Source organism: Melanotaenia boesemani, chromosome 6 (genome assembly GCF_017639745.1).
Source record: "Melanotaenia boesemani isolate fMelBoe1 chromosome 6, fMelBoe1.pri, whole genome shotgun sequence".
NCBI lineage: Eukaryota > Metazoa > Chordata > Actinopteri > Atheriniformes > Melanotaeniidae > Melanotaenia > Melanotaenia boesemani.
This window is the reverse complement of record NC_055687.1, coordinates 22,321,319-22,345,958: the sequence shown is the minus strand read 5'-3', so window position 1 is coordinate 22,345,958 and position 24,640 is coordinate 22,321,319. Positions and strand designations below refer to the sequence as shown.

At 37.1% G+C, this 24,640-nt stretch overlaps 1 protein-coding gene across 1 annotated transcript; it reads left to right on the top strand.

Moving 5' to 3' along the window:
• Positions 1–10,114: 10,114 nt before the first annotated feature.
• Positions 10,115–12,525, top strand: LOC121641460 (urokinase plasminogen activator surface receptor-like). Its single transcript, XM_041987597.1, has 5 exons — positions 10,115–10,204; positions 10,506–10,622; positions 10,697–10,843; positions 11,374–11,484; positions 11,605–12,525. The coding sequence occupies exons 1-5, from the start codon at positions 10,159–10,161 to the stop codon at positions 11,805–11,807; spliced, it is 624 nt and encodes a 207-aa protein (XP_041843531.1). The 5' UTR covers positions 10,115–10,158; the 3' UTR covers positions 11,808–12,525.
• The last annotated feature ends 12,115 nt before the right edge of the window (positions 12,526–24,640 follow it).

Below are 24,640 nucleotides of genomic sequence, written 5' to 3'. Positions count from 1 at the left end.
AATTGGTGACCTGAAACTTTATTACTGTGGTTGTGTGAGATATAACCTTTTTACTATTTTCTTGTCTTTTCGATGATTCACTGATGGATTTTAATGATGTTTCATTTAAGGCTTTAATAACTTGGATATATAGATATATTCACAAAATGTTTAATTTGATAAGTCTTTACAACATGATCAGACCAGCCCCTCTGGATCTGCTATCTGACCCAAAACCAGCCCACAAGACTGTTATTGGTCAAGATAATGGTCCCATCCTTTCAATGGGGTGGGTCTCCAAACTAACACTTTTAAACTCAGAACAAAGAGTTTAGTTGTTTCTTCTCTTTCTTCCTCCGTTGATCTCTTCCTTAAGTGGACTTCAAGTTCCCTTCAACCCATCCTCTCCAGACATGACTCTCTTCCAGAGTTAGGACTTCGCCTGAACGCAAGAGAGAGAGATGCTGCCAGAGAATTAAGTTTGCAGTGATGTGAAGAACATCACTACCGATACTAAAGTTTGTGCCTGCATACCAGATGCATGATTGACAATTTTTGGCTCTTTCTGGACTCCGTTAGTTCATTCCTTTTTCCAGCTAATACTTCGCTTTTCTTTAGCTATGTTTTTATCTTTTGGACTTTTAATATAGATCCTAAATAGATCCTACAGAGTTTCTTCTTTTTTTGGACTGACCTAAAGCTGGACCTTTTCAGCTTTGCCATATCACCGCAAGTCATTCACTGTCCATCATCGATACCACCAGCCAAGCCGCGGGAGAGTCCGCATCCGCAGAGCTGCCTGATCCAAACCTTCGAACCACCACGTGACACATCTTCTGGCCTTCTGGAAGTCGCTCGGGATCCAAACCACCTGCGCCAACTTCCTCACTTGCCATCAGAGTCACCACAACGGTCGTAAGTCGGCTCGATCCAAACAGAACCGGACGAGTCCTGCTCGGATCAATTCTCTGCTTATCTGCTCCCCGAATGGTTGGTTGTCTGACAGTGACCTTAGTAGTTCTACATCTTAGTTAAACTTCCAGTTTAAACAGATGAGATTCAGTTTTCCCTTTTTCCTTTTAGGATTTAGAGATCTTTTTCAGTCCTTAATCTTAGTTTAATTAACACCGCAGGTTAATTAACTTTTGTTCATTTTATTCATACATTTCATTCATTCTGACACATTGAAATAAGATTTTGGCTTGAACTCCATATTCTGCATTTACCAATGTTTGATTCATTTTTCCATGCGAAGTCCTTTGTAAATATTTCCTTTAAATTTATGCATTATTAGTTTAGTAATAAATATTTCATATTTTTCCTAAACTGGTCTGGTTATTGTGAACTTCTCCTTTGAACCATGTTATGGGTCCCTTCGACATAAGAATTCACGTTATTAGCGTCCTAAGACTGATTGATTGATAACTGATTGATTTTTAGCTTGAATTAATTAATTTATTAAATTAATTAATTTAGTTCTCTAATGGTGTCCACACAGCCATTAGGTTAGGATAAAGCTATCTGTGTGGTGGTGCCCCTACGAGGAAATTAATAAATAATTCCAAGAAATTATTAAAATTAATAATTTTATTAAACATCTTTAATGTTTAATGACGCTAAACGCTACAGAGGAAAAGGCAAGCAAAGGCTATTCTTCCTCAGGAAGCTCAAGAGGGCTGATCTCTCCTCTAAGCTCCTCATGAATTTTTATAGGAACACTATAAAGAGGATCCTCGGTCAATGTGTCACTGTGTGGTACGTCAGCTGCACAGCACAGAACAAGAAGGACTTGTCCCGGAGAATCACTGGAGCAGCGCTCCCAGACCTGGATGCTGGGAATTTTAAGCTCATCAGCATAGACAGAACTCACCCCTGAAACTGTCTGTTTGTTCCCCATCAGGGAAGCACTTCCGGACAATAAAAAAATGGGCAAACAGACTGAAAAACAGCTTTATCCCCAGAGCCGTGGCCCCCATCACACCAACCTACTCATAAAGTTTGCAGATGACACAACTGTAATGGGTCTCATCAGGTTCAAGTTCAGCAACGACGATGAGACAGACTACAGTAGCGAGGTGGTCACAATTTCTCTCTGAATGGGAGAACACAAGGCAGATTGTTGTGGACTTCAGGAGGTCAGAGGTGCATGCCCTCAGCATGCTGTCAGGTTCACACTCTTCACCCACTATCTCTCCACCGTAGCACTATCAATGGTGCTACGGTGGAGAGAGTAACAGCACCAAGTTCCTGGGTGTGCATGTCACAGAGGACCTCTCCTGGACCATCAACACCACATCACTGGCCAAGAAAGCCAACCATCGCCTCTGTTTCCTCCATAAACTGAGGAAAGCTAGAGACCCGGCCCCCATCATGTGCACCTTCTACAAAGACACCATTGAGGGCATCCTGACCAGCGGCATCAACGTGTGGTTCGGCATCTGCTCCACGTCCTGCAGGAAGAGCCTGCAGAACGGTTGACAGATGCACCCAAATATTGTTTCTGTTTTGTAAACATGCGATCATTCATGTTTTATGTTGTTGTTTCTGTTGATTTGTGAAATTGTATTCTCACCTCGTAATTTGAAGAGTTACTGGTCCAGGTGTGTGTGACCAGACTAATTGTGGGTGTGTTCAATAAAGAGCCGTTCACTCACAGCTGTTCGGATTTTGTGAGCTGAGCGACTAAGAAGCAGTTTCTGTCTCCCGTGCGTGTTTTTTTTTTTTTTTTTCGTATAAAAATGGTTGGGAAAGGTAGTTACTGTGCTTTACGCAAGTTTTTTTTTTTTTACCTTTTTTTCTGACTCAACATGTAACCGTTGTGCAGTTCGGATCTGCCAACACTAACACATCTTCAGAAGCTGAGAAGCTAACTTATCCTCTTCAAATGACAAAATGTGCTTTTGCTGCGAAGAAGAGTGTTTGGGGGACTTTTTGAAATGTCTGTTTAAAAAAAAGTTTATTTTGTGCTACGTCACTCATTTCTCTCTTATAGTGGATATTTCAACTTACAGATGCTAGCCAGTCCTCTCCAAATGGTGAAATGTGTTTTAGCTGAAACATTGTGAGGACTACGCCCAACATGTAAGAGAAGGGGTGCTGCTCCTTCAAGTCAATGTGCACAGGAGCATTTCAGGAGCTGTCAGAGCAGATATGAGTTGCTGTCAGGACACCTGCTGGAACAGTAACAGCAGTGCAGGAGCTGGTCTGCTGTTGTCAGTGGTGCAGCTTTTTTCTTTTGTCTTGTTCTCTTAGCTGATGTAGATAGCAGCATTACTGTGTTCTGTTCATCTAACCTTGACAAGCACTTGAAATCACATAAACTTTATCAGTTTTTATGACAGATTTAACCCATAGTTACTTTACTGCTAACTTTTTGAAGTGAACTTTCCCTTGACACACATCATCCCTTTTCAGGCTTACTCCATGACCTTAAAGGATAAACGTTTTTATTCTATCGTACCTGGGATCCATTTTTTAAATATTTGAAAGTCTGTGCATCAAAAAGGGTGAGCAGTTGTAGTTCGGTTTGATTTGCTAGACTTGCCAGTTGGTATTTGTTCCTAGGTGTTTCCTGTTAGTATTTCTTTGCTTTGCAAAAAAGTTCAATTACAATGTAACAACAACAAAAAACAGGAAATACATCATCTTCATCATTATCACCACCATCACCACGATCACTGTCAGTTTACATATGCAAGAGCATATATTAAAAAAGATAAAGAGAAAACTTCCTATCATAATTAAAAGCTATGGCAAAAATATAAAAAAAATTTGGACTTATTTCAAACAAATGAAAGTTTGGAGCAGACTTCAGGTTTTCTGGAAGTATTTTGAGATATTGGGAGCATAAAACCTAAACGCAGATTCAACTTGTTAATTTTGTATCTTTTATTCAGGAAAGACCTCTATTTCTCATATAAATACCCCCCAATCCTACTTTATGATCAGAAAAGCTCCCAGCCAGTTATTAAAGAACAATCTATGTCACAGAGATTCCATTAAGTTTGATTAACAACAACAATGACAAAAAACCTTTTACTGCTGACCATTAAAACATTTGTTACATTAGAAAAAAGAAACCAAGTTTTAAGTCTAGTAATATAAAAAATTATCTAAAATATTCTATGCTGTGGACGAAACTGTGAATTTCCAAGTATTTCAGTGAGTGTCCTCTAAAATGTTAACTCTTGGGTTGGAAAGCAAACTAGACGCAGATGATCTTAAACATATTGATTACTCAGATGGCGTCAGCAGATCTGATATATATTTTGGACCAAAGACGTTTTGTGCCTTGTAAACAAGAACACCTTTCAGTTGTTTCCATTTTGTATCTTTACCACTAGATGTCCTTTATCCAACATGCTGCTCCATCAAAACTTTAAAATATTAGTTTTCTTGGTTGAAGTGGAGTTTAGATAAAGCTCTAAGAGATCATTTGAAAGAAATGTATTGGAATATACACACCACCAGGGAAAAAGGCAACTCAAGATAATTTGCATTTATAGTGGCTCTGACATATTAATCACTTTTACTGTTTACTATGAACAGATGTATTACATGACTTAGTTAAGTCATAAATTAACTTGACTCTTAGAAGGTAGTTTATTAGTCATACGATTTTGCACATTTGCAAGACAACTGGAGCAGAGTTCCTAAACTGGTACATCATTGTTCTTGATGGTGCAGAAGGTTTTGTAAACAGTGAGAAACTCCCCAATTCAATATGTAAAATACTTGCATGACAAACAGGGCAGATGAACTGAACACTCAAAGTTAGTGTGGATGTGCTGCTTGTTGCTTCTCACACCAGAAGATGACAGTAGAGGTGAGGCTCTGGGCTCTGTCTTCTAATAGTTGGTTACATTCTGAACTATTTTAGCTCTGATACAAATGTTTATTGTGTTTTAATAGAACTCATCTGACTCAGTGTGTCTTTCAGCTAAGAACATCCAGCACATGGTGACAGATAAGCAAGACTGTGATGCAACTACAAACCATCATTTAGATATACATAGAATGACATAAGCAAGAACCAGATGTAACTAAGTTATCAGCCAGGTCTGTTGCATTAGATACATGCCTAAATTCAACATTCACACACATTGTACAGCACATCCTAAGCCTGCTTACGTCTATGATAACTGGCCGGTTGCGTGTCAAGCCATCCCATTGTACGAGGCAGTCTCCCAGCCTAAGAAGACACAGTGTGATCACATCCATTGTTTGGGGCTCAGCAGGATGACCAATCCTCTGAGCCCAGCGCTGCATCGCTTTACCTGTGACAACTAGAATAAATTTTTGCTGAATTATCAAAAGATTTACTTTTGTCTTTTTGTTCTCCAGCTTCCAATAAAAGAGGCGGGTTCTAACTGTCTCCTGGTGATATTAGGTACACTCCATGATGTGGGGCACATGTGTGACTTACAGAACATGAGACAGTTACAGCTGAACTAGCAGTTGGAACCATAAACATTACTGGTTTTTCTGTGGACGCAGATGAAGTAAAACACAGAGTACTGGTAGAGCTAAAATGCAAATGAACAAAATGGACAAGGATTTCCTCCTACGTCACTCACATTAAATTCACTTCAGCAAGGACGTTCACTGCAGCCGCTACAGCCTGGAGGAACAGTTTGAATGTTCAAAAAAATAATTTCAAAAACATATTAGCCGTATAAATGAATATCCTGAATACCGTAGCATGAAACATGTTAAACTTGCTTAGTATTTGCATGCAGTAGAGCTTTTACAAAGCACAAGCACATTTGACAAATTCTTTAAAATTAAAATTACATTATTATATTTCATGTCCCAGCTAGACTATTAAACATTCCTACACATCCCACATTTTTAGAGCATATTACAGTTATGCTGTGGAAGATGTACACTCATGCTCAGCTAATTATTCAGGTGTATATAATCTTAAAAAGCCACATCCCTAAAGCAGTTATGTCAACTGGCATTCATATTATTTGCATTAGAAATTTGTTTTACTAAAACCCTCAAATTCTAGAAGAAGTTTTTTTTTTCCATGACTTGCAGCTGTTGTTTGTGGTTGCAGGTGTTTATTTTACAGTTAGCAATATTTATTACTGTCGTGCCAGGTTTCTTTAAACTGCAGAGTTGCTGAAACCTTCCACTCCGTCTGCAAGCCACGACAGCACTGGCTCCTCTGGCAGTGATGATGGAGCAGAATACTACCCTCACATAGGTAGCTGGTCAATGCAGACAAGCCCACATACTAACTAGACTTAAATCATGTTAAAAATGTGAGTTTCTCCCTCTCATGCAGTGTTCCTCCAGAATAAGGCCAGGCGGGAAGATTTCTGTCCAAGTAATCTGATGAACATGCACATGGTGGTGGATAAACTAATGGCCCATTCTCACCTCAAATACAAAGTACAGAATGATAAAAGTCTTCAATTTTAAATTGCTTAATAAGTTGCTTATTCCTGACCTGAGGAAATGTAATACCTGTAGACATAGTTGCATGATGATAAATGTAGTAATAGGATAAAAAAAAGTATAAAAACCAGACCTGTGTAAAATATATCTTCTTTTGCAAGCTCTTACTGATCATCTGTGGCTGAAGTTTTGTGGAACAGGCACATATTTTCTTAAATAAAAGTGGACCTTTTTTAGTTATTTCCATTTTAAAAGCAAGGCTTTTGTAATTTACACAGGAATGAAAGAACTTGAAGTGAAAAACTTTAGTCACCACTGTTGAATTTGTTGACATGACAGAACATGCAATAACATGATAAATCTGCAGCAGCAAAGATTATCTGTAGTTTTTATTTTCTTGTAAATGATGGTACAGTTTTGTTTTAGACTAATTTTTCATTTCTTTTAATTGTTAACATTTTATAGACCCAGCCTTTTTTTTTAGTGTACCTTTAACCAGCCTGATCTGAATGTCAAACACAAACTAGTGAAACTTAGCTGTGGCTGGAAAAAAACACACACAAAATAACCACACCAAAAGACAGAGTAACCAAGCAGTTTAAACACGTATCGTCACCAAGAGAAACTTGTTGCAAATGCAAGACCACCAACAGCTGGGAACATAAATGTCTCTGTTTTTGCACGTGTCCTTGTTACATGTGCTTTCAAGCGATTTTTAATTTGTTCAGTCTGGGATGACATGGAAACTAGAACTGGAAGTCATGGTATATCTACTGCACTAGATTCCTTAGCAACTCTTCATGTTTTTTTCTTTGCATTAAGTTGTTAAATTACTGATGTATGACGATGGACTCAGCAGGGTCATCATCCACATTTGCACCTGTGCTGTCCCAGAGTGTACAAGCAAAGATGCAGTGGCGTAACACCGGTTTATACTCACATTTTCTGGAATGATTAAGAATGTAAAGATTTGTCACATTGGGTTACATGTTGGATTGAAAACAGTGGTGACAACCAACAAACATCTGTGTTCATAATTTTAAAACACTGCTCAAAACCCATTCCTTTCTCCAATCTTTAAATTCTTGTTGAGCAGGATATTTTTAACAAGTGATGAAATTTCACTCCAAATAACAGTTACTCAGTTCTTCAACTGTCCATGAGAAAGCAACAACCTGCAGAGCGCCTCGCCCTCTTTACTTTACTTTATTTCCTGTCCTCATTTCTCTGTTTTTTCTGGTTTCACTTTGTCTTCAGCTCTCTGAATACAGCTGCCTCCACTGCTTATACAAAAAAGGTTTTATATCTGAATAATGGATAACATAAAGAGAAATTTACCTGTTGACTTACTTGGCATGACAGAACATGCAATAGTATGATAAATCTGCAGCAGCAACGACTGTCTGTAGCTTTCGTTTTCTTGTAAATGATGGCACAGTTTTCTTTTAGACTAACTTTTCATTTGTTGCTACAACCATACTGAGATGTGTATATATAGAGGAGGTATAGAGAAGTGAAACAAATGGTTTCTGCAAAACGGCTCTGAAAAACCACAAATGTTTCCATACGACACAATAAGCAGGCAGCTTAAACATGCAAAGTTACCAAGAGAATAGGGTGAACTGGATTTAAAATAGATAATCAGTAATTAAAAGTGGATGTAATAAGAAGTTTCTTGGAAATGTTTCTTATATGCAAAAGTCTGTTAGCTTTTGAACTTAATCATTTATTCAGGATTTAACAAGAATATAAAAACAAGAAACCTGAAAATGTTAAAAACAATGTTGCAACACCTTTGGTGAATAAAGATCATAGAATTAAGGCACTGTAACAGATTTATTGGATTTGAATCACTGGTCAGTTCCTCTGTAAAAATAGATAAACAGTAACTTTAAAAACTACATTGCTACTTTGGTGGAGGTAATAATGTTTTTGATTTTCAAACGTTTGTGTTGATGCTTAAAGAGAGTTTAAAACTGTCAACTGTATAAATGATAAATTGTAGAATGTAAACTTGATAAAGAGCTTTGAAATGTAAAACCAAAAACGGCTGCTTGGTGCTCCAAGACATCTCTAGCAGACTCAGGCCCAGATTTACTAACACTTAGCACCCGATGCAAACCCTGTTTGAGGCAAAAAAAAAAAGAAAGAAAGAAAAGAAAATGTAGATGTATGAATAGTAAACCATGTTTTCTGATGTTAATTTTTCATTAAAATTTTTTTTTGTTTATTAAATATCCCAAAAATTCTAAAGCTTTAAGGACTTTGAACTTATTTGAGAAATATAATGTATGTCATTGGAAATTTTTCTATATTTATATTTTTATGTTATTTATCTTTTAATTTTGTTTTGTAAAATTCTTATTCCTGTCAGGTATTTTATTTTGTGTTTATGCTCATCTATTTAATCTTGTGATGTTGATTGTTTTGGGCCCCCATGTTCAGTTTTATTATTTGAACCCTGTCATATAATTGACCTATGTCTTAAATAAAGTATATTAATTAATAAATAATATACTAATATTAAAATTGTACTGGCATTAATTAATCTAATTAATTTTTTAATATAAAAAAAAACCTTGCTGTTAGCACCGCTCCACGTAAGTGTCATGGCCTCCATGCGTTCCTAGCATTCATTTGGCACGTAGGCCACGTTGATGCAAGGTAACGATGCAAGTGCATCCCAGAACCGTGATTTTGAGATACAAATAAGAGCAAAACCATTCACTAACAAAGTCATTGTCAGGTGGTAGAAAGTATTTAAATTTCTGCAGGGGTGGGTCTAGAAAAGTTGTGATGGGGGGCCAGGCAGGGGCACTGACCAGAAAAAGGGGGGCACAAATGAACTGTTTTTCTTTTCAATGTTTATTCAGTGTTTTGATTATATGTAATATTGAACTGATCATTACCAATAATGTGATCATCTATAGTAAAAAAGTAAGAAAAACCCAAGTAGGGGTCAGCTAACACTAAATGTAAGCAGTTGTTGGCTCTTTCTGTTGACACCATACAGTAAAAATGGGTATATTTCAGGTATAGTTGCGAATGGTGAATAATCATGATTAATTAATTTGTAAACTGTGCTTAATCTAATTAAATGTTTTTATTTTGTCAGTTCTAAAATATATACATATTTAACTATATGTGCTGTAGCTGTTTCTTAACCCTTTAAAATTGCAGTTAAATTATAACACTTGTGAATACGTTTATTTTTCCAAGCAGACCTGATAAATGGAGCCAAATTAAAGAGCAATTTTTAAATATTCAAATGAAATAGGTAATAAAGTTAATGCTTATTTGGCCTGTACATTGGCCTAGAAGAGTCAACGCATTACATAAGCTACGAATACAAAAGTGCTCAGTTTTTTCATCAATTCGTTATTGACCTTTGCTATTTTAACCATTTATCATGGAAACACTCAGTCTAGTTGGACATGTTGCACCATGTCCCTCTCTCATTTTTAAACTCTCTGAAAAAGAGCAGAACCATATGATGGACAATTTTACCAACATTGATGAAAATATCAGCACCAAACTAATGTGAGAAATGATTTATATAAAGAATAGTGTGGAATTTCTGATGAATTCAGGGTGAAAACTGAATTAAAAATTGCACACCTTAAAAAAACAAAACAAAACAAAAGATAATAAGTTTTATGTGAATTCAATATTTATTGAGGGTGAGTTAACAGACACTGGAGGGAGGAGCCTTCCTAGGACCTACTTAAAACCAGAACAGAGCAAAGTGAAACCCACTTGTTTCCCAACAACACAATGCATCTCTTTACTCTGGTCCTTGGGATCTGGCTTCTTCCAAAAGGTAAGCTTTCTTCTGTTCATTATTGTTGTAATATTACTTATCTCTTCTAAAACAAACAAACAAACAAAAAAAAAACTGTAATCTAGTTAATTATCTGTAATCATGTTTTTGATTTTATGTCCCTCTTTTTTTCAGTTTTTGCCTGTGTTTTAGGTATTTTCCATATTGCCCTTTTTAAAAAATATTAAGTGGCACCATTGTTCATAGTTCTGAATAATTTCCTTCAGGATTAATGTGGTAACGCAGTATTGTTGCTACTTTGTTGACAGTAAATGCTCCTTATGCTTATTTTTTTTATCAGTCGACACCCTGACATGTTATGAGTGTGTACCGGGACTCTCTGGAAGTTGCATGACAATCAAACAATGTCCCACAGCAGATCATCAGTGTGGAGCAATGAGAGTTTTAACATATGCAGGTATGTTTTGGGATATGCACTGGTCATTGATCCCCTTCTTCGCACTGACTCAGTCTACAATTGTTTGGTTGCAGGAGTTTCAAAACTTTCTGATATTCAAGGAAATACTTGTATTTTGGCTCAAGAATGTATTACTGGTTCAGTCAACTATGGAGTTCTCAAAACCATGCTGACCAGCAAGTGCTGCAACTCTGACCGTTGCAACAGCCAACCTGCTCCTGGTAATTTCCATTCTTGTTCATTTAAAGTTGTGCCATGTTGTTCTAACTATAGTTTGTTGAATTTATACTGTGTGTAAAAAGATTGCAGTAATATCAGGCCAAAAAAACATGTTAAGTGCTAAAAAAGATAATTTGTTTGCTACTTCAGAGCCTGACTCTGAAGTATAGCTTCATTTACTAGTTTATACATGTCATTTGTTATCTTGTGGTTTTAACACAAATACTACGGTCACTACAACAACAACTACTACTACTAATAATAACAATAATAATGGTAATAAATATTCTTCATCATGATCCGTTGCCTCAGAAAAGATTCATGCCACAATTTCTATTTAAGGTTATGAAAGTTTTCATTTGCTAGTTTTTAATTAGTATTTGTAACTGAGAGAAACTTACAGGATAATTTTTACACAATAATTAAACTTCTAGGTTTTCAAACAGTTAAATCACACATTAAAAAGGAAACATTACTTTTTATTGCTTCATCACCCTTTTATTTCTCTAATAACTGATGTTTTATTTTGCAGATGCCAGCCAATCCTTTCCAAATGGCAAAAAGTGCTTCACCTGTGAAGGAGAAACATGCACTAAAACTGTAAACTGCGAAGGGACTGAGGATCACTGCATCAAAACAACAGGTAAGAGACCTGCTGCTTCCTCTATCCTCCTCTACATCTCTTCTCTGCTCTGAACAATGTTAAGTAGTTCTAATATTAAACAGTGAATCTAAAGTTATAACATTGTTTTTATTCTCTCAGTGGCTGTAGGAGGAAATAAGATGACAGTAAAGGGCTGTGCCTCCAAGACGATTTGCACAACTGCTTCAAATCCGCAGCTTTCAGGAGTTGTTGGAGCAGAAATTAACTGCTGTCAGGGTGACTTCTGCAACAGTGCCAGCAGTGCAAGCGCTGGCCTGCTGCTGTTGGTGGGGCCACTTATTTCTTTGGTCTTGTTCTCTTAGCTGATGAAGACAGCAGCATCATTGTCCAGTTTTTCTTATCATATTGGTTTAATTAAAGAGTTAACACCCCTGTTCTTCTTTCATTACATGCGTGTGTGACATTGGTAAAAACATTTTAGTAAGATACGATGTAAAGGAAAGGCAAAATGTTTTCTGCTTCTTTCGGTTGCTTTTTTTTAGTGTGTGTGTTTGTGTGACTTTAGAAACCAGATGTGTCTGTTTTTACATAAAAAATATTTCAATGTTATTCAATGTTTTAACAAGTAGGAGTCAGATAATGGCCTTACAGGGAAATAGTGTTGAGCTGCAGTCAGTTGACACTGAATCAGGAAATTGCAAAATCCAGAGATAAACAACAGGTTAGAGAGTGGAGGAGAGAGTCTAGAAATTTCTGTGACTGTATTAAATAATAAACTATATTACCGTCATAAAACTTTTAAAATCAGAAAACAGAGTGTTCTGTCTGATCCTTAAATCTAAGCAGCATGAGGTTTGTATGTGTCAAAGCGTGTACTACGGTATATGTGCATGAATAATGGACACTATGCTCCACCAATCATAACATGGTTACCAGTTCAACTTGTTTAAATGTTTTTTCTTGCAGTGTATTCTGATTTACAAAACTGGATTTACAATCTTTATCTGTATGGATTTTGAGGTGCACAGTGAAGATTCAGAGGTGCAAATGAATATCAGAATAAATAAACATTTAATTGTGCTGCCAAAGCATTTGAATTTGACAGCATATACTCTTTTTAGTAAGTCTATGAAATATGAATACTTTATGCATTTGAAGGAAAACAAATAAATAAAACAGACACTGTGCAGAAATCTGTAATGCATGCTAAAAGCTGCCACAATCAGATGAGTAAAATAACAACAGCTGCCAGATTTTTCATTTTATTTATTTATTTTGACAACTTACTTCCCCATTTAATATCTCCTTATTTTTATTGAAAAAGTGTATGCCAAAACAAATAAACAAATCCACAAAAACAGCTTTAGAGATTGAAGACAGTGTAAATTTGCATACAGTCACTTCAACTCTTTCAGTGGAGAGAGAAAAGAATTTCAGAGTAACCAAAAAGCAACCATTCCTCCATCTAGTGGAGAATTTCTGCAACAAGAAGTGTATTCATTACATTACAGTAAGTTAGCAGACACTTTTCTTGAAAGCAACTTACAGTGGTAAGGCAGTAACGTTAAGGGTCTTGCGTAAGCATGGATGCCCTGCCAAGTGAACGAACCAGCTGTAGGTATTCACACTTCATCCACTTATCAGATGGTTTTGCAACTTCCTTCTTGCCCAGAAAAAATTAAATTAAAAACAACATTGAATCTCACAAATTGGAGAAATTTTGTCCTCTACAAATAATTATTAATTCACACAATTCTTTTATCTTCTATTTTTTTTAGTTGCTGGCTTTAATACAGCAGTAATGAATCAATGTTTTATGTCTGGAAGAAGACATAATCCAAAAACCAAAAATTTGTTTTGTTATTTATTTCTTGTGCAATTTCTTTTTTACGTAATTGGCCTTGGCTTTAAAGAGGCATTAAATAACTTTCCAACCTTAAAACACCTTGTTCCAGACTCGTTTGATGCCACAGTAACATCTATGATGTGCATTTGTGGAGTCATTGCTGCCCAGCAGCATCCTGGGGCTCAGAAACAGCATATAGAGAATTCACATGTGATATCACCACAGCTTTCTCTGCCATTTTGGAGGCACCCGCCTACTGTTTCCGTCAACACAGTGAAGGCAGGAGAAAAAAGGGCATCAGAAAGGCCAAGCAGAGGTACAAACAACAGATTGAAGAGCACTTTGAACACTGTAACCAAACATGTCAGCTCACAGATCAGCCATGACAGCAAAGTGAACTGGTTGGTTGCTCACTTTGAAACACAGAGCAATAGACGAGGTCCCCAGATTTCCCCTCACAAGGAAGAACCAACTCTCATTCCCTAGAACCATCGAGTGAGATTGGCTCTAAGTAAAATAAAGTCTCCAAACTGCAGCATGACCAGATGGGGTGCCAGGCCGCACATTATAGTCATGTGCTGACCAGCTAACAGGAGTATTCACCAAAAATCCAACCTCTCCCTGCATCTAGCTGTTGTCCCCACCTGCCTCAAATCCACAACCATCATACCAGTACCCAAGAAGTCATCTGTAAGTTGCCTCAAGTTTTACCGCCTGGCTGCTCTGACCCTGGTCTCTAATGAAGTGCTTCAAAATTCTCTCCCACCTCAGAGACCTCATCTCAGCAGATCTGGACAGCTACCAGTTTGCCGACATGTACACCCGGATGCTCTTCATCAACTTCAGCTCCAACTGTGGTCAATCCCCACAAACTGGTTCACATAGTCCACAGCCTTGGACTGACCACTTCACTCTGTGCCTGGATCATGGACTTTCTAAACGGCAGACCCCAAAATGTCAGAATAGGCCAACACACATCACCCAACCTCTTCATGAACTGTGTTCTCAGCCTGTACCCACCTCTCCAACATCATAGTGAAATTAATCTGCGACACTACTGTAGTGGGACTCATCACATCATGGTGCTCACAGCTTGGTTCTGAACACCACCAAAGCTAAGGAGATCATCATGGACGTCAGGAGGACAACACCATTCCAACTTTCTATCAACAATGAGGAGGTGGATGTGGTGGACATGTTGCATCCCTGGTTGTGGGGGGTGGCTGGTAAAAAGATATAAATGACCACAAGGGAGACTCAGTGATGTTTCCTCATGAACAGGTTTACTCGAATGATAATGAACAACCTAATGAAATGCAAGGCTTGCAGTAGTAGAATACATACCCTTGTAGCATACATATGGCTTCTGGTAATAGTTCCAATATAAGTATCAACTATTACAACACACAAAATTATAACAAACATTGTAAAACACATAAAATAAATCACTTAATGTATAAAGAAATGTCAGACACACCATCTATTAACACAAATGCTTACTAATAATATAACCATTGTGTACTCAAACTAGCGTGGCTAACTCATGAGGCTAATCCATGAGACCTATGCTAACACACTGATTTAACCAAGCTAACATTCATTTTCCGACACACATTGTAGTAATGGTACTCCAACTTACTTAGAACATAAGAAAAACAAACTAACAATTATCACAGTTATGTTTAGTGTTATTTACACATTACCTAGTAAAAAGATATAAATGACCACAAGGGAGACTCAGTGATGTTTCCTCATGAACAGGTTTACTCGAATGAGAAACCTCCGTTAAATCCCCTTGTGAGCATGCGCAGCGAGACAATCAATCCATGGGTAACGGATCGCTGGGGAAACACAGCTTAAACAATCTTAGATTGAATGGGATTGTATAAACAAATTACTTAACTGTTTTAGCTCAGTTTTCACTCTACATAATGAATGAATCATTTTTACATTTTTCCCCAACACAAATAAACAATATCGCACCTCCTCAGTAAGAGGCCAAATTACAACTTATCACAGACAACATCAAATTCCTGGAACTTCATATCACTTGGTCTCTAAACACCAATAAAAATTATAAAAAAGCATGCATGTCATAATGTCAAAATGACATCAAGTAAAGGTTTGATACGACATAAAATTTTTCAAACTGTTTGTCTGTTTATTGTAAGGGTAGGCTACAGCTATTTAATGTTACTGCTATAAAATTTAAAGTAACGTGTTAAATTTGTATTTGCCCAGATGAGCTGAGAAAATTTTTGCAGCCTCAACAGGCACCTGTAGATTCTGCTAGAGAGGAGGCCTCAGCCTAATTGTCTTCACCAGAAGCTCTCAGTGAAGAATATAAGTTCATTCAGCAAAGAATAATGACTGCAGTACTATTACGTTTTATCATTTTTTTTTATCTAACAATTATTAAATAATATTTGGATCTGTAGCAAGCAGATCAAAATGAAGAACACTGAATGCACAATGCAGAAATGTCATAAAGATGACTGAACACAGTGTCTCTGAGTGGCTGAAAGGGCATGAGGGAATTATCTTACTAACTAAACCACTTTGTGTTACAACTTACATATGAAATATGCTTCAAAAATTTTATTTGATTGCTTGATTTTTTTTTATAAATGTAGCAGTTTTTATAGTTTAATGTGTGTTTTTTAATTGCACCGTGTTAATAAACAGACAAGAATTTGTACATTAGTTACAAAATGTGTGCGACTGACTTATGTAGTTTCAGTTTCGGTAAACATTTTGCTGCGAAGGGTGGGGAGCAAAACTCCTGTTTTGCCCAGGGCACCTGCCGGCCTGGAGCCAGCCCTGAGCAGCGCTCCCGGACCTGGATGCTGGGAATTTTAAGCTCATCAGCATGGACAGATCACTCACCCCTGACACTACCTGTTTGTTCCCCTCGCCTCAGGAAGGCGCTATTGGACAATAAAAACATAGACAAGCAGACTGAGAAACTGCTTTTTCCCAGAGCTGTGGCCTCCATCACACCACCCACTTCTAACACTACCTCATGCACTGCTGTGCAATATGTGGTCTATAATACATGAAACAATTCATATTTATATATACATATAGCTGTAAATATTGTACTTATTTATCTGTGTTACCTGCAGTATGTATGTGTATGTATGTGTATATTTATGTAGATGTGCATGTATGTGTATGTACATGTACATGTGTTTATATGTATGTGTGTGTGTGTGTATATATATATATATATATATATATATATATATATATATATATATATTAGGGCTGTCAAACATTTTTTTATCTGATTAATCACAGCTTTTAAATAAATTAATCATGATTAGTCACCATTCTATGTCTGAAATTAGCCTGTTTTTCTCTTGGGTAAACGTCAGACTTCCAATGGTCAGTAAACACATCATGTAATGTACTTCTATATGCTGTTCTAAAACATCTCTACCATGTTCTAGATCATAATTCTGAATTTAAAAAAAAAAAATTATTAAAAAAAAAATCCGCAGATGTAGTGACTGAAGTTAAACAGCCAACAATGATGAAGAAATAAATGATAAAACTGATCTGGATGAAAACTGCTTTTTCCTTTTATCATTGAAGTGTGAGTGTTTGTGCAGCAGTGATAAAAGTCCTACCGCAGCATCATCCAAAGTAAACACCTGCTGATAAAATACATCATTGGGAAGTTTTTCTTCACTTTTTTACATTAGATGATTACTTTTTTTTTTATTTTGTTTTGTTTTACGCTCATTTGATTTTCAATCCATTACCTCATAAATAATAACTAGACCAATCAAATTCTAAAAATGAAAAAAGCTACAATATTCTGTGATGACGACCTCTTTGCCTGACCTGCTGTTCCTGCTGTTGCGGGCTGGCAGGTGAGAGAGTGGAGGGAGGGGAGCGGCACATCCTTGTTCATAATGATAATACTGATGGACGACATCACCTTATTATGTGTTGCCAACAAAAAAAATCATTAAAAAAGTTTATAATGAAAAGACAATCCAAGCCGTCAGGTACTGCTTACAGAAAATGTAGGAAGGAGGAGGAGGGAAAACGAGCCCAAAGTAGAGGTACGTCTGAGTTACTGAACATTAAGGCAGTGTGTGTTAACTTATCATTTTGACAATGACAGTGGGCTAACACTAAGATAGGCGTTATTGTACTGTAACAATGTCTGAACAACATGATTAAGGTACCACCTATATTATGCAATAAAAAGCATGCATGTCATAATGTCAAAATGACATAAAGTAAAGGTTTGATACAACACTTTTTTATAATTGTATTTGCAAAGCAGTATTGTCGGTAAGCATTCTACCTTGTGGGGTGGGGGACAAAACTCTTGTTTTGCATAGGGCACCTGCCAGCCTAGAGCCGGCCCTGCCTCTGGTCAATGGTGGGGTGATCTCCTGGTGTGAATAGATACCCAAGATTTTGTTTCCTCCCCTGGTTCAGCAGCACCATGAAGATGTTCATTTATATTCAGTTAGGAGACAAAAACTAGAGGCTAGATTTTGTTGTTTGTAGAATAGGATATGGGCAGTGTGTATGTATGTAAGTGTGAGAGACAGAACATAGGATCATATTTCTCAGTCATGTTAATGTTTTTTGTGTTACTGATGATTCATGTTTTTTCTTTTTTTTTTTTTTTTGTTTTCTTTTCCCCCGGCTTTTCTGTCTTTATTATACATGCTCCCAGTGAATATCAGCTTTATTTTTCTTGCAGTGGTTTTCTGTTTCCTCTCAGGTGCATGGGCTGGTTGTTTTTTTCCAGCTTGGACTGAAGAGCTGATGCTGTTGTTTTCTATCTGGTGTGTCCTTGTCTCCTTTTTCTTCTCTTTGCTCTCTTTTCTTTTCTGTTTGCTCCATTCTTTCTTTTTCCCCCACCCTTCTTTTCATATCCAGCATTGGTGTGTAAATTCAGCAATAGACTAATTTAAAAATAAAGTGTAATACTTAATTATTAAGAGGGGCCTTATATCCATAAAGCTCTTCTTGGTAAAGCAAATTTGTTTGGCACAACGCAGCCAGACCACTATTCTATTTGCTATGATGGTGGACAGGACAAGTTAAAAGAAAAAGATAAAATAATAATAAAGAATAATAAAGAAGACTTGTGTTTTTGATATGCATAAATAGTTGTTTTTATGCAAAAGCACTGTGCTACTTCATATATAAAAAGTGCTATATAAATATATTTAACTAGTTTGGAAATTATTCACTTTTCAATTATGAGCCACGATTGCTGACATGGTATCATTTTCACATCGTGTGTGTGTTTGTGTCACATTAATCATGATGTCTTTCAACACACAGATGTTCCAAGTAGAGGACCACATCCACCTTCAAAACCTTGATTTTGAGTTCAGCTTCATGCATGTTAATTTTCATCACACACATCCTACACTAGAAAGACACCTGAGTTGATTAACTGTCTCTACAAATAGACAGGTTATTTAAACACCTGCAATGTACTTAAAACCAACTGTGTGGCTGCTCTCACTTCAGTTAGTTTTACACCATAAAAAAATCCAAGGTACAAACAAGATCAGCATTACAATCTAAGATGGTAATTATAAAACCCACTAGCAATAAATATAGTTACACTGCAATGTATGTATATTCTATCTTTTAATTTAGGTTCAGATCAAGTAAAGCAGGGGTGGCCAAAATCAGTGCCCAAAAGGGAGCGTCCTGCAGCCTTTGGATGTTTCTGCTGCAGCACAACTGAATCAGATTAAAATATTGACATGTTTGGGGAGTACTTAACAAGCTGTTGAGGAGAACCACTTAATTTTAATAATGTATGTTGGGACAGGGAAACTAAAACTTGCAGGTCTGTGGGTTTTGAGGACCAGAGCTGGACACCCCTGAAATAAAGTAATAAAATGGGGGACCTTCTACTCAAAAAATTTAATTCACATCAATAGAACAGTGAACAAAAATCCACATGACTACAAAGAGAGAAACACAAAAATATATTGAACTAGTTCTGATAAAAACCACACACACTCAACCTCACAGGCACACAAATGGACTCATGAGGAAAATGATACCAACTAAGCCATCATGACTCATAATTACACACATACTTTGTCCAAAGCATTTTCTAAGTTCGATCCCGGCCTGGTTGAGCTCATGTTAAGGTGTCCCTGAGCAAGACACCTGATGTGTCGTGGTTGGTGGTTCTGCCATCAATGTGTGTGTGAATGGGTGAATGTGACGTACATGTAAAGCACTTTGGATAAAAGCGCTATATAAGTACAGACCATTTACCGTTGCAATCATGTCCTTTATTCTGTGAAACATCACATCTCTTTATCCACATCTCTATTCCAAGTAAACTGCAGAAAAGAGAAGAACTGAAACTGTACAAGTGCTTCAAATCACATCAATACACAGAATTTATCTAAAGAAAATGCATTTGTCGCTATGAATGAGTGTCACTTTAGGGCCAAGTACTGTTCACACTTAAAGTGTAATTACACAATTTTTGTGAAACTCCACCCACTGCGAAATTGGAAAAATGCCCTAAACTGCAAGGGTTGGGGTGGGAGGTGAGCGGTGATCAGCGAGCGGAGAGTGGGTGGGTACGGATCAAGCGGCAACTTCCGCCTGTAAAATGTGATGCCTATGCGGAAGTGCAAAAAAATTGCAGTTCACCCCTCATCCGCTAGGGACTGGCTCCAAAACAGAATCAGTCCTTTTGGACTCCCATGTTAAAAAGACTAACTTCACAGCAGAAATAAACATATTTAAAGCCTGGTACAAACATCCATTTTAGGATTATTAGGTCAAGTTTACCTTTATGATTCTATTTAATCTTGAAATTCGGCATAATTAGGGGTGTGTCCTTTTGATTGACATGTATCCAATATGTGTGGGAAGAAGGGAGACTGTAGCACAACCACGGTTTTTAGCTGGCTAACAGCATGCCTTAGCATTAGCCCACCTACCTCCATTAGCTGGTTAGCTAAAGTTTCTCAGGGTTAGTTTGGTTACCAAGATGGTAAATGGTGGGAACGCCCAACGAGCTTCACTTTTGCTCTTCAGAATCCTACAGGTAACGTCAACTGCGAAAGAATAGAAGTTGGAAACTAGAAACTCTACACCAGATAAGTTCACATCCCTTCATATGCAAGGCAAGGCAAAGCTAATTTATTTGTATAGCACATTTCATGTACAAGACCATTCAAAGTGCTTTACATAAAACTTTACAGAAGGGTGCAGAAAGCAATATAAGTGCATTTAAAAAAAGATTAAAAGAAATAAAAACAGAAATAAAAAGGTAAAATAAAATAGAGAAAATGCAAGAAATAAAGTTCCAGTGTGGGGAAAGACAGTATTTAAACATGATCAAGTTTAAAGATTCAACTTCTAAATAAAAACTATTGAAATGCAGCCAAGAACAGGTCTTTAACTTGGATTTAAGTAAACTACGTGTTTCAGCTGATCTGAGGCTTTCTGGGAGTTTGTTCCAGACATGTGGAGCATGGAAGCTAAATGCAGCTTCTCCATGTCTGATTCTGACTCTGGGAACTGATAAGAAACTGGATCTACAGTAGATGACATGAGGGTCCTGGTAGATTCATACTGGGTTAAGAGGTCACCATCAGCAGAACATTAAAGTCTATTTTTGTTATGGTCATTGAAAAGTATTTTTAATTTATTTTGCTTTAGGAGCATTTAATTTAATATAAAGGTACTTTAATTTCAGTTGGCTGCTGATTCTTAATAGAAGTGTTTTTAGCACTGAAGGCTGTAAATTGGAGCTGTCTCTTTGGTTACTTGACATATATATTATATATATATATATATATATATATTAGTGCTGGGCAACGATTAAAATTTTTAATAGCGATTAATCGCATCGTTACGCACAAAATGTCTCTTTCCTTTAAAAGAAGGCCTACAGCTATGTAAAGAAAATGCAGTAAATTTTGGTTTACTAACACACATCAGGGGTGTTTAACCTGCGACTCTGGACCTTCCACAATGCCTCTAAATAGTGGCTAAAATATTTTTTTTAAATCTATCTTTCTTGTCATTAGGTTGGAAACCAGGGACTTTTTTTTCTTTTACAGCATTTTCCACAAATATCTACATCCCTTAGAAGAAAGTCTGTCTATCCTCTATTTATAACGGTTTTCTGTGTTTCCTTTATTTTAAAACCTTAAAAATTGAAATTAAAAATGTGGTTCTTCAAAAATGACAAACATCCTTTGGTGGCTCTTTATTAAAAATATATATTAAGCTGACTTTTTGAAAAGTCTCATAACATTTGCGTCTCTAAAGGAGTTTTATTTAGCTGGCTGAGGGAAAAATGGCTCTTTGGATTGGAAAGGCTGCAGACCTCTGAACTAAACACATAAACAGGTTTAGCAGCAATTTTCTCTTTAAACAGCAACAGTTAAAATATTTCTTCATATATATTTATAAAACCAAAGCTGTGAAGCTGCTTCCTTCTAAACACAGAAGGAACAATATGTGATGAATATCAGCATCAGGTGAACAGACAGAAAGCAGGATTAGAATCTCACAGCTTCTAGATGGTGAGAGAAATATTCACAATATGCACAATAACTTCCATCCATGCACCTTCAGTGCTTCATTATCCAGATTTCTGGCATATAAATTCTCTAAACTTTCATTTTTTGTTTGACTGCACCTGCAGCCTCCGCTACCAGGAGTTAAGGGGTTAACATCTCGCTCCAGGTGTAGCGTCAGGTCTGTAGATGTAACTATAAACATGTGTGGTATCCACAGAAAGTCCAGAATCTCAGCTACCAGCTCAGTAAAACCATTTCTATCACCAACAAACACAGTTAGGACAACAAACAATTTAAATAGCAGCTGCACAAAGTCCCAAAAATATGTAAACACAAAATATGTCTCCCCGTGTCCACCCCACGGCATGAACACGAACAAACGACTTCTCTACTAAAAGCTCACATCTCACAGATTCCACAGATGAAGTTTCATCTCGCTATGACCAAGATTCACCGAACCAGAGGCAGGAGAAGACGTGATTTATGCTGCATGCTTGGAAAAGTCAGAAAGCATGTCTAACCTTTGCTGTCTTGCATAAATTAAAACCGCATTTATTAAAAAAAATAATAATACATAAAAAAGTTTCCCGTCCAAAAATCACAATGTTCTGTCCATCTGCATGTATTTTGACAAAGAGAAAAGTCGGTTCTTCTTCTTCTTTCTTAAGTTCCAGACAGAAAACGTCTCTTCATTTTAATAAACCCGCTCTCTCCTGATTACATCAGACGCACCGCTGCAGCAGGGAAGGGAGACATGGACACCATGTTTCTGTCATCAAAACCAGTGGCCAGAAAAAAATAAAAAAATAACTCGCGATTAAAAAAATTAACGGCATTAATTAAGCGTTGCGTTAATTAAGCGCTGCGTTAATTAAGCGCTGCGTTAACGCGCGATTAACGCGTTATGTCATGTTTTTTATTGTACCTTCTGTCTTACTTTTAGAGGTGTGATAGGGCCTATAAGAGCCCCCATCATTATTATAATGCAAAATTCAGTCTGTCTGCGCCTTAATTCAGGCAAACTGACTTTTAAAATCACAATTAAATGTTTTAAAATGGAACATAAAATACCTTTTTAATCCAGATTTTCAAGGGTCTCCACCCTGCAGTGGGCCCTGGGTAAATGGTATAGATTAATCCCCGAGTCCAACGCCACTGCATTTAGGGACAACACTGATTAATTACGATCAGAAATTCATCAAAGCTGTTACCGCTAATCATTTGAGACTGAGATGTCGCGTTAAAAAACAGTTCAGCTTTGTGTTGATATTTTATTCCTTTCCCAATCAGGCAGTTCCCAGTCAGGCAGTTCCCAGTCAGACAGTTTCCAGCCAGGCAGTTCCCAGTCAGACAGTTTTCAGTCAGACAGTTCCCAGTCAGACAGTTTTCAGTCAGACAGCAGGTTCAATAAAAAACATGACTCAGTGACATTTATTGGAGAATAAATTTCAACATAAATGTTTAAACATATATGTTGGAGTACAAAATAATGTCAGCTGACTACATTTATCACAAAAATCTGATATTCACTTGGAAGTATTTTCTAACTTAGACTTTTCAGAAAGTCTATTTCAACAGTTGTTGTTGTTGTTGTTTCAGTAGCAGGGGTTTGGGAGCAACAGTAACAGTCAGATTAGCAAAGGGAAGCAGATGTAACATAACACTGTTAATTCTATAACGCTCATATATATAAGTAATGGGGGACCCAGGCTTCTGTAGAGCCCTATGTCTAGCAACACCCCTGCCCTCAGTCTCTGTAGGCATAACTTATTGATCACGAAAATCGTTTTCAGGCTCAACAGATAGATCCAGAATAATCTCAGCTGTCAGCAATGTCGGACTGGCAGATATTTATTACTGCACATCTAAACTAAACAGGAAGTCTCAGTTTTAATATTGCAGGGATTCCTGTTGTTTAAACATCAACACAAACTTAAATGTAGCAACAGGCAGAATCACTGCCCCAAAAACCAGTGATACTGCTACACAGAGGATCCACCAGCTCTACATTTTATCCCTCTGATAGTACCTGATAGTACCTGATAGTACCTGCCTGCAGCACCAAAGGACTCGGTGTAACGTCTGTCTCCTCCCTAGCAGCACCTCCTCCTCCTCTCCTCTTTCCAGAGCCGGCTCTAGCCTTCAGTGGGCCCTAAGCAAAATAAGTTTTGGGGGTCTTACCCCTTCATGCCATGAACAAAGTTTTTGCGTAGATGTGATACCCTAAGTCATGATATATTGTACTGGTAAGTAACAATGATTGATAAATTATTGCAGTAAAGAAGTGTAATGTTCACATGTGTGTTTGGGATAAGTCTAGGTTTCTGCTGGCTAGGGTTGATAACTTTCAGAAGTGAAAATAAGCGACGCCAACCACAGCGCCTGAGGGCCACGACCACCACGGCCTGACTCCCGTGGGGCAGGGAACCCACAGCAGTGGTGTTTTTTTTATTTTGTGCCAGTGTTTTTAGTAAAGGAGTGATCAAAAAAGCAATTAGTTATAATTAAAGCTTGAAATGCTTTATTACCAATGAACACATTGATTATTGTACAACATTATTGCATATAAACTGCTGTTAATTAGGCTCCATAAAGCTGTAATAACATGCATACCTATTTAACATACAGGAGGAAAATATATAGCAAAATACCATATGCACACAACTTAGTTATTACACTTAACTTAGTTAAAGAGATACTGTATAATCTACCACGCGACAGTAGCATCGGTAACTAAAGCAGATCTGTTTGTGTGGAGCAACAATGAATTTTTAAAATATAAACTAAATACATTAAG

Excerpts from the sequence above, each read along its gene's own strand:
- LOC121641460 (XM_041987597.1), top strand. The coding sequence starts at position 10,159 with ATGCATCTCTTTACTCTGGTCCTTGGGATCTGGCTTCTTCCAAAAG. Across the intron at positions 10,205-10,505 it reads GATCTGGCTTCTTCCAAAAG|TCGACACCCTGACATGTTAT; the intron begins GTAAGCTTTCTT and ends TTTTTTTATCAG. Across the intron at positions 10,623-10,696 it reads GAGAGTTTTAACATATGCAG|GAGTTTCAAAACTTTCTGAT; the intron begins GTATGTTTTGGG and ends GTTTGGTTGCAG.